Source organism: Chrysochloris asiatica, unplaced genomic scaffold, assembly GCF_000296735.1.
Source record: "Chrysochloris asiatica unplaced genomic scaffold, ChrAsi1.0 scaffold00072, whole genome shotgun sequence".
In the NCBI taxonomy this organism is placed as follows: domain Eukaryota; kingdom Metazoa; phylum Chordata; class Mammalia; order Afrosoricida; family Chrysochloridae; genus Chrysochloris; species Chrysochloris asiatica.
Genome location: NW_006408590.1, coordinates 12,048,345 through 12,058,640, shown reverse-complemented (window position 1 = coordinate 12,058,640; position 10,296 = coordinate 12,048,345). Strand labels below are relative to the sequence as shown.

Below are 10,296 nucleotides of genomic sequence, written 5' to 3'. Positions count from 1 at the left end.
GGGAAGCCACCCTCCCAGCTCGCCGAGTGCCCCGCCAGGCGCGGTCGCGGCTGGTGGAGAGAAGCGCAGGGCGCTCGCAGAGGAGAGCAGGAAGGCGGATTAGCGCTCGCTGGGGTCTAGCGCCCGTGGCGGCGCTAAAGGTGTGACCTCCGAGGGCGTGGGAGGGCGGGGAGAGGCGCCCCTTTAAATTCCGCGCTCACCCTACTCTTGCGCTCACCGGGGTGCCGGCTCTCTCCTTAGCCCGCCGCGACAGGATTCTGCCGGAGAGGAGGGGGCGTTCCCCAGACCATGGCATCTTCGGAAAGGTGAAGGGGCTTTTGTCGGTATTTGCTAGGAAGTGGAGGTTGGGGGATGCGAGGTGGGGACCCCTGATCGAAATGGGACCTGGGAGACGCGAGCGCGGTCCTCCGAGGTGTTGGAGGAGGAATGGCTTGCCTGGAGGTGGGACGTTGGGGAGGTGGATTAATTTTCTTTCTTGGAGCTTGCCGCTTAAGCTTTTCCCGAGGACGAAGCGGAAAACGGAGTTGAATTTAATTAAAGGGATAAGGTGCGTTGGAGGTGTGAAAAAGAGTGTAAAGAAGAAATCCTCTTGAGGTTACTTTTGAGATATAAAACAATAAGGGTTCGGGCACTGTGTGAGCGGCAGGGATGCCTGGGGAAACCGTGCCTGGAGCCCGGCGCCAGCTGGAAGCTGGGAACCCGCCGGGAATGAATGGGCCGGGGCGGGGCCAGGACTGGCGCGCGCGGCCTCGAACGCCAGGTTTGCAAAGTAGCCGAGAAGATGCCGGCGGGCTCGGCTTGCTCCTTGTCCCTGGAGGGCGGAATTTCCCTGGCTAGTTCTTAGGCAGGATGGAAGGGATTTGGGTGCTTCCGGGAGGGGACGGAAAAACACGTGGTTTGGGGTAGAGGTGTGAGTGTATGGGTCTCCAGACTGGCTTCCCTATTGTGTCCTGAGTCCCTGGAACCCTCTCCCGCCGCCTGAGGTGACAGTTGACAAGGAGAGAGCTCCCTGCAATAAGGACAGTTGCTTTTAGCAAGAGGGAGATGGGGCTGCACAGTACCATAGGATCCCTTGGATATTGGATATTCACACCGCAAAGGAAGGGTCCAGGAACCGAATCCCCGGACCAGTATATTCCAGGAACCGTTTCTGGGTGGGAAATCTTGAGTGAGAATAAAAAAAAACAGGTTGGGGCCTCAGCCTTTTGGTTAATTCACAGAATTACACTAGCCACTTGCAAGCAATCACTGGGTCTATACTATGAGGAAAGCAAATAACCTCTCTGGTCACAGAGATCAAGCGTCCTTGATGCCAATACTTTCCAGAGGTTCTCTCTAATACATTGTACAAACTCTACAGGTCTGTACAAACTCTACAAGTCTCTAAGCAGGAGCAAAGAGCTGATGTCCAAAATTTCTAGGCTCTAACCTCCAAGGGAACGAAGAATCCAAATTGTCAAGTAGGTCCCAATTCTCAGTAACTGTTGAACAGAGTAGAACTGTCTCTTGGGGTTTCCAAGGTTGTAATATTTATGGAAGCAGACTGCTGCATCTTTCTGCTCAGAAAACCTCTGACCTTTGGGTTCACACTGTAGTACTTAACCATTGTACCACCAGGGCTCCTTCCAATAGGGAAGATCTTTCTAAAACCGGCTATGCTGGTCCAGAAACAACTCATCCTTTCTTTGTCTCCTGGAATCCTAGCATCTTGGGTAGCATGAGATTTAAGTTTTCCTTTGGCTCTAATAGTTCAGCAGTGTGGACTCTTTTGATGATTATTTCTCAATAATGATGCTCTAGAAATAGGGACCACTCCCTGAAGGACATCATGCCTGGTAAAGTGGAGGGTCAATAAAAAACAGGAAGACCCCCAATAAGGTAAACAGGCACAGTGGCAGCAGCATTGGGCTCAAGCTTAACATTGATTGTTAAGCAGGAAAGAGCAGTGTTTTGTTCTGTTGTGCATAGGGTCACTATGAGTTGGAGTTGACTTGAAGTCACCTAACAGAAAGTGCAAGGTGGTAAATTGTGCTGAAACCAATATCTAGAATCAAATATGCATAGTCCATTTAACTCAACCTCAGTCCCTTCCTATCAATTAGAAAGTCTTTCATATTAAAATAATAATAATAAGGCATTTCTGGCTGCCTTTAGATTTTTCTAGACTTACCCTTGCTAATAAAGGCTGAAACCCCTAAGCATTGATGATGGATAGTATTCTTTCAAACTCTGCATGAAGCACTTTCTTTTTATTTGATGGCCAGATAGTGAAGGGAGGGGTTAAGACCACAACCACAATCTTCAAACCAAGTGTGTGCATATCATCATTGTTCTAAATGAGAGTTGCAACTGATCTGACATTAACTATAAGGCAGAAATGATTTTCATTATTTTAACAAGGTTCACATTCAGTTAATGTTGCATTTATGCACTTTTACTTCTTTAAGGGAGCCTTGAGAAGATGAGCACAATGGAAGGGTCATGAATCAAATGCAACAAACTCATGTACGAGTGGTAGCTGATCAGCAGTTACTTAACAGCCTCAGAAGCTCTGATCTCTCTTTTTCCTTCTCCCTTTCTTCCAGGCCTATTTACTGAGCACTTGTTGGTAGAACTCGCATGTTAGCATTCTGCGGTGATATAGAGACATAATCCGTCTGCGAACTAGGTTTTAGAGGGCTGACTCCAGTCCAAGTACTTTTATTAGTAAACATTTTATGTGGTTTGGTGAAATGGCCATGCTATTCCTGGTATCTTTGGCTAATGTGCTTTATAAAGAAAAATTCCCTGAGCATCCTCTGGTTGGTCTTCTTGGTTAACTGTTGCTGTCTAACAATGCTGAAACTGTTTCCTTGAAACATACATTGCTGAGAATGAAGAAAAATAACAATATAGCTAAAAACTAGCTACTCTCCATTGGCTATGACTCACAGTGGCCCCAAGCGTGTCTGGGTAGAACGGTTTTCTAATGGGCTATTTAGCTGAAGTAGAGGACCAGGCTTTTCTCTCCAGGCACCTCTGGGTGAACTTGAACCTCCAATCTTTCAGTTAGCAGCTGATGTGTGAACCACTGGCACCACCCAGGGACTCCTAACAATGTAATTATGCACTTTCAATTGACCTGTTTTCCTTTCAACTCTGTTGGCTTCAGTTCTGGTTTACATTTATTGGGTACATCCTACGTTGATTATCAATTTTTAAACAATTGTTGGATGCATTCGTGAATGCTTCATGTTACTTAGTACTGTCTTCAAAGCACAGGCCTGTACATCAACACACTTTATTCTTCTGGTAACTGTAGAGCAGGTTGTTGTTGTTCTGACTTAGAGCGACCCTGTACATGGTTTCTGAGCCTGTAAATCTTTATGGGAGCAGAAAGCCTCATCTTTCTCCTGTGTAAAGCAAGTGGGTCTGTGAAAATAGATGTTAAAAAGAAGATGATGTAGCCTATAGTGCCATCTTCCCTAGAAGATCCTAAGACTGGCAGAATTTGGGGGGATTTATCATCTGGAAATGTCAGCTGTCAGTGAAGAGTGTGTTACTTACGACTGGTATAAAAGATTTTGCAAATTTTTCTCACAAACCTATGGCGACATACCCTGCACATTGTCTTTTCTAATAGTTCTTTTTATCAGCCTATGCTCTGGACTGTTACTTTGCAGAACAGACTCAAACATAGTCTGATTATTTGAGGTTTCTAATGATTTGAGATTGGAATTGTTAGCAGCCGGTTTCTAGAAAAATCAACAGTGAATTATTTGGTAGTACCCATGTCCTAAGAGATATTTTCCTCCAAAGCAAGTTTTAATTTGATAGTTGAACATTCTTTTTATTTTGTTTTCCTGAGTCCCCTAACATGACTAGAATGAATTACCCAGACAGCTTTTAGGTCCCTGACTTAGACTGGAAGGAGATTATAAGTAGTTTGTGACAGGCAGGCTGTCTGTTACTCACTAGGTCACAGAAGAATGCCCAGTTGCTGTGGAGGTGAGTACTTCAGAAATACATTCTTGGGAGTGAGGGATGGCTAGGTCACTGTGTATGTCAGGGACCCAGGGAGATCTGTCTTTTGTTCAGCTCTCAGGAGCCAGGGGGTCAGGGCTAAAGTCAACCATGAGGACTTGGGGTTTCAGTTTGGCTTAGAGAGTAAATGAAACAGAAAACTTCTGACAGCAGAATAACCCTAGCAAGGGAGACCTCCTGAATTTATTATTTCAAGCAGACAAAAGCAAAACATAAAGATTGCCTTCTTCCATCTCCTCTGGGGAATGCGAATGAGGTGAGTGGAAGAGGATGCCTGCTGGGTGCCTGCTGAGCAGACTTATTGGGATGGGAATGAGGAAATGGGGTGTGGGCTCGAGAGGGGTTTGCATAATACACGCCTAAGGCTTTGCTGGAGTTTCCATTTCTCATTTTCTTGAATATAAAAACCAGTCTCCTTGCGTAAAATAGGTATTCATGGAAGTATGGGAAAGCTATTTTGGGTTTATTAAGAGAGTCTCTAGTGAACAATTGAAAGCATGTCTGTAATTCTTAAGAAGTAATTTCTGAATCCAAATGAAACTTGTCAAATAGAAAGGCCAGAATGTTAATAACCAAAAGACCAGTCTGTTCATTAGTATCAATGGCCTCTTCCCTTCCTCTTTGGTCATGATTCCGTCTGTCTCTTTTGGCGTCAGCTAGTACTAGCCTTGTGGTTACGAATTGGGCTGCGAACCTTAAGGTCAGCAGTTCGAAACTACCAGCTGTTCCGTGGGAGAAAGATGAGGCATTCTGCTCCCTTAAAGATTTACAGCCTCAGAAACCCTGTACAGGGTCGCTATGGGTCTGGATAGACTCAACAGCACTTAACAACAACAACAATCAGACAAGGTGTTCCTTTAAGAGGTAACACTTGGCCTGCAAAATCAAGCAATATTTAACAGCTAAAGGTGGGGGATTTCTGGGTCAGTGTGCCATGAATTCTACAGATTCAGGGTGGCAAAGGGTTTTCACACTTTAAAGCTCAATATAGATTAATTTCAATGAAAGTCCTCACACCTCCATCTTCCTGTGCGGCTGTGTTTACACAGCGCCCAGATTACTGGCATTGTTTTCTACATTGTTGTACTCACTTGCCTCTAGAATGAACTAAATCTATGCTTCATCTCAGTCACCTGCTATAATTTTTTTAACCTAATAAGACATTGATGATTTAAAATCCTCTAGCTAATCAGGGTCACTGTGGGTTAGAATTGAATGGACGGCACTTAGCAACAACAAACAATAGTAAGCAGAAGCTTCTTTATCAAGGTACAATTTCAGTTTGGTTTGCATTTTAGGAAGCCGTCTTGGCAGTCTGCAAAAGCTAAGAAACGCCAGACACTGGCTTGGTTGCAGTCTTGTCATCATGCTCTTAACAGCTTGTTGGGGGCAGGCAGGATGTTTCATAGAAAGGGTAGTAGAATCCAGATTACCACAAATTGCTTTATCACGACACTAGGTTTGCCCTCTCCTCCCTCTGCCTGCCCCTCACCCTTCAGTGCTCCAAGTGCCAGGTCGTTGGAGTGAATTAATTGAAGGAGTGTTTAAAAATATCCCATTGCTCCATCTCCAAGTGCTCCATCATTTACTGAAGGCAGATGGGGCACATATTGGCCAGTGGAAGAGAAAAGGACCAGTATCTCGTTATGAATCTGTTCAGTTGGTTTAAAAAGACAGTGGACCAGTGGCGTTAAAGAAAATGAAGAAAAGGGTGGATCCTTAAACTTTAAAAAGAATACCTCATTTCTTTAGTATCCTTCTTCTTGATTTTTAAATAATTATGTATGTATGTATATTTCATTTCTTGGTCATGCAGCTATGTCCTCTGTCTGCTGACCTGCCGTCTGGTGTTGTTGGCAATCTCAGCAGCTGTTTTGGATTAGAGATGAAATGAGCAAGGACTGTCCTTTAAAAATGGAATGATGGGAAGGAACACTTTTGGCAGCTGGACTTGATGTGTGGCAGTCCTGGCTGTGTCTGGGAAATAAGACGGCAAATGTCAAAGGCCTTGGATGAAGTCCTTGGGGAAGAGGCAACAGAAACTGTCCCCACACTTGCCTTATATTAGAGGTTTCATTGAAATAGCTGTAAGTACTTTCTTCTGTTAGATTTGGTGGGGAGTACCATCTGTCACTTGCTCTTGGTAATCTGGCACAGAATTCCCATCCTGTGCTTTTGCCATCCCAGGTTCTCAGCCCCCATCCTCGAGGAGTCCCAGAGTTAGTGACATAGTCAGATGTTGGTCTGGGGTCTGCCTCCCTTCCAAGCTTTGCTCTTTCCACAGCTCGAGGTAGTTGCCTGTGGACTAAACGTGGCCCACAGACATATGTGAGGGTAAGTCAGAAAGTATTGGTACAAAATCATGCAAACTTATATTAAACAGAAATACCAAAATGTGAAGCTATTGTTTCTTGACACACCCTGCAAAACAGTTTATGCATTTCTGAAGGTGGTGTTTCCATTTCTCAAACCCTTCCCCAAAGAATTCTGCACTCTCCGATTTACATCATGTTAAGACAGCAGCTTTGGCACCCTTGGATAAAACAATTGTGTTCCTTTTAAATGTTCTTTGAGTTTTGGGAACACAAGAAGTCTGAAGGGGCAAGATCAAGGCTTAGGGTGGTTGGAGTGAGGTTTCTGAATGAAATTCTTGTAGGACAGTCCTTACTACCCCTGAAGAATGAGCAGGTGCTTTGTTGTGTTAGGAAACGTTCCTTGGCACAACTTTTCTGACCTTTTTCTTACCAATGCAGTTCTTAATTTTCTTAAAACTTCTTCAGGGTAAGTCCCCATGATTAACCTATATCATTCCAGATAGTCTATTAAGATGACCCCTTTGCAGTCCCTCCAAACAGTGAGCATACCTTCTGAGATGACCTTTCTGCCTTGAATATAACTGGTCCATCAGATCCCTTTGGAAGCTACTGTTTTGATTGGACTTTTTTTGAAGGCACCCTAGCAAGACTAAGACAAATTTATGACCGAGAGTACTTATTTGTAGCCATCTGCTGATTGCAGACATGTTTAAACATGTTTTGTTTGGAATAAACTTGTGCATGTATAAACTGGAACTCTAGTAACAATGCTTTTATTTATTTATTTTTTAAGTTCTTATTGTGAATTGATGGCATCATTGATGGACTTGGGGGTGGCAGCGGTGGTGAGGTTGGCCCAGGATCGAGCATTGTTTCGTTCTGCTGTGCATGGGGTCGCTATGAGTCGGTTCCGACTCGATGGCACCTGACAACAACAACAACATTGTGAATTGATAGTTTACATGGGAGAACATCGGTTTTACACTCATCATTTCTTTGCAAAAATGACAATCTCCTCCGTGCATCATCATTCAACTATTCCCTCTGTTTTTTTGGGGGGGGTTCTCTCCCCCCCCCAAAAAAAAAACCTCAGGAATATATAATCACTTAAATAACCAAAGGACATTCTGCAAACCTGCCTCCTGGCCACCAGCACACAGCCTTTTTCTTTCCATGAGTCTGGAGTCCTCAGCTGCTCTATATCTCCATGCCATCATCTCTGTCTCCATCTCTGGTGTTGCTGTTTTCTGGATAGGGTCCCACATTCCACTCGTGTTCTTCTACCTTGATGGTCCTAAGGTCTTCTGTTCCTGGACTGTAAGATTAACTACTCCCCACTTTTTGTTACAAAACTTCTACCTTTACAGTTGTGACAGTTGTAATTAGTCATGATAGCAATTATTCACTATTGAATCATAAGAATCTTATCCACATCTCTTTTCACCAGACCCATCTAGACAAGATGAATACTATTCAGTGAGGATTCTACCTTACCCTGCACACTCTGAAACTAAATTCCCTCTTGAAAACTTGTAAGCCAGTCACTTCGTGCCTTTATTGCTCCCCCATTTTAGGTAGCCAATATCTAAGTTGCCTGTCCCTGTCTACCCTGTATACAGAGGGGATAGGATTGATCCTTGATGTGAAGACTCCTTCCCTCTCAGTTGGTGTTTTGAGCTACTCCATCATAAGTATAGTTCAAGTTCATCAAATTGTAGCAATTTATACTTGCTCTTTTACTATAATTTTTTTTTTTATCTTTCTCTAGTCAAGTTCTAAGGAGCTTTGGTAGCATAGTGGTTATGAATCGGGCTGTGAACTGCAAGGTTAGCAGTTTGAAACTACCAGCTGTTCCTTGGGAGAAAGATGAGGCTTTCTGCTCCCATAAAGATTTACAGCCTCAGAAACCCTGTACAAGGTCGCTATGAGTCAGAACCAACTCCATGGCACATCACCACCACCACCACCACCAGTCAAGTTCTGATCATCAAGCCATCAAAGCTAGGTCAAATGGGTACTATCTACAAATTTGGGGGTTCTTGTGCATCTACCCTCACTTCATGTCAGCTGGATTCTTCACTCTCAGCTCTAGCCCTCTGTGGCTATGTCCTTGTCCATGGGCTTAGGAGTCCTCAGGTCTCACCACACTTCAGGCCACCCAGCCCTTCCTCTCATCTTTCATCTCCAGGTAGATGGGAGTATATGAAACGTGGCCGAGCCTGTATCTTCGTTGCATAACAATGCTCTTTTGATTTTCTCTCTCTCTCTCACTCTCTCACACACACACACATACACACACACACATACACAAACTCATTGCAGTCAAATAACCCAAGCTACCTCAAAATAAAACTTAAATAAAAACCTAACTACCACCTTCTTGGGAGTGTGGAAGCTCCATAAGATAAGCACTGGACTGCGAACCATAAGTTTCATGGTTTGAGCCCGCCACATGCTCCCCAGAAGAAAGATGAGGCTTTTCGCTCCCAGGAAGATTTAAAGCTGTAGAAACCCTATTGTTGCTAAATGCTGTCGAGTTGGTTCTGACTCAGTGACCCTGTATCGTCAGCTTGAACTGCTCACTGGTAAGCTTGAACCGCTGACTTACGAGGTTCAAACAGACCTTGCAGTCCAGCATATTAACCTAGTCAGAACACCTTGATGGTACTTAACAGCAACACCAACTACCACCTTCTGGTTATTTCCTTTAGATTGCTCTGAGTTGTTCATAATGGAGAGTTCTTTTGTAATTAGAGGTTGTCAGAAAGCAATTTCACTGTCTTATCAGAGTCCTGGTGTGGCGCTGTGGGTTAATGTGCCAAGACTGCAAAGTTGTTTGAATTGCAAGATCAGTGGTTCAAGCTCACCAGGTGCTTCTTGGAAACTCTATATAGGGTCGCTATAGGTGGGAACCAACTGGACTGCACTTAACAACAAATCAGTTGCAGTGCTTTGAAGTACTTTAAAGCCTGACCCATGGTTCCCATCCATTGAAATACTAAGCCTTGGGGCATATGTCTGAGAGAGTCCCTTGGTGTTGCCCTAATGTGCGCTGAGCGAAAGGTTGGAGGTTTGAGCCCACTCAAAGGCAGCCTCTGGTGTGGCACTGTGGGTTAATGTGCTGGACTGCAAAGTTTGGTTTGAACCACAAGGTCGGCAGTTCAGGCTCACCAGTTGTTCTTTGGAAATCCTATAACAGGGTCGCTATGGGTCGGAACCGACGCAACAGCATTTAACAACAACAATAACAAACGTAGCTTGGATGAAAGGCTTGACAATTTACTTCTGAAAAGTCAGCCACTGGAACCTTTATAGAGCACAGTTCTACTATGAGAGATGGGGTTACCGGGAGTTCGAATCACACCTGATGACAATTGATTTGATGGTATACAGCTCTTAGTGGCAAATGTAGCCTAGCATTTAGCAGCATCTGGACCTTCAAGCTGTTTAGGGCTGAGAACTACCTAACTTTATTAAAGAATCCAACAGCGATGACCTAGGAATGCCTTTTGAGTTGAAAAACAAAATCTTTCAGTGGCCCTGTTTCTGTGTATTTTTAAGAGTGGCAGTTTGCTGATCATCCAGCAGGTGGCAGTAAATGTCAGCACTTTGTCCAAACTGGTGTTTGGACTCCCCTTGTTGCTGTTAGGTGGCTTCAAGTTGGTTCCCACTCATTGGGACCCTGTGCACAACAGAACTAAACACAGTGGGGCCTGCACAATCCTCACAATTGTTACACTTGAGGCCATGTCTGCTGCCACTGTGCCAATCCATCTCGTTGAGTGCTTTCCTCTTTCTCTGACCCTCCATTTTACCAAGGAGCTGCTCTATGGAAGCCATATACAGGGTTTCTGTGAGTCAGAAACAACATGACAGCCCTTAATAACAACATCAACAACAACAACAATGTCCTTCTCCAGGAACTGGTTCCTCCTGATAGTATGCCTGAAGTATGAGA

General features: G+C 44.3%; 1 protein-coding gene across 1 annotated transcript in view; it reads left to right on the top strand.

Annotated features, from left to right (window-relative positions):
• Nucleotides 1-211: 211 nt before the first annotated feature.
• Nucleotides 212-10,296, top strand: part of SLC1A2 (solute carrier family 1 (glial high affinity glutamate transporter), member 2) — a 194,809-nt gene continuing 184,724 nt past the window's right edge. The window contains exon 1 of the mRNA XM_006864894.1: nt 212-305. Coding sequence (XP_006864956.1) covers nt 289-305 — 17 coding nt within the window. The 5' untranslated portion in view covers nt 212-288. The remainder of the gene's footprint in view (nt 306-10,296) is intronic.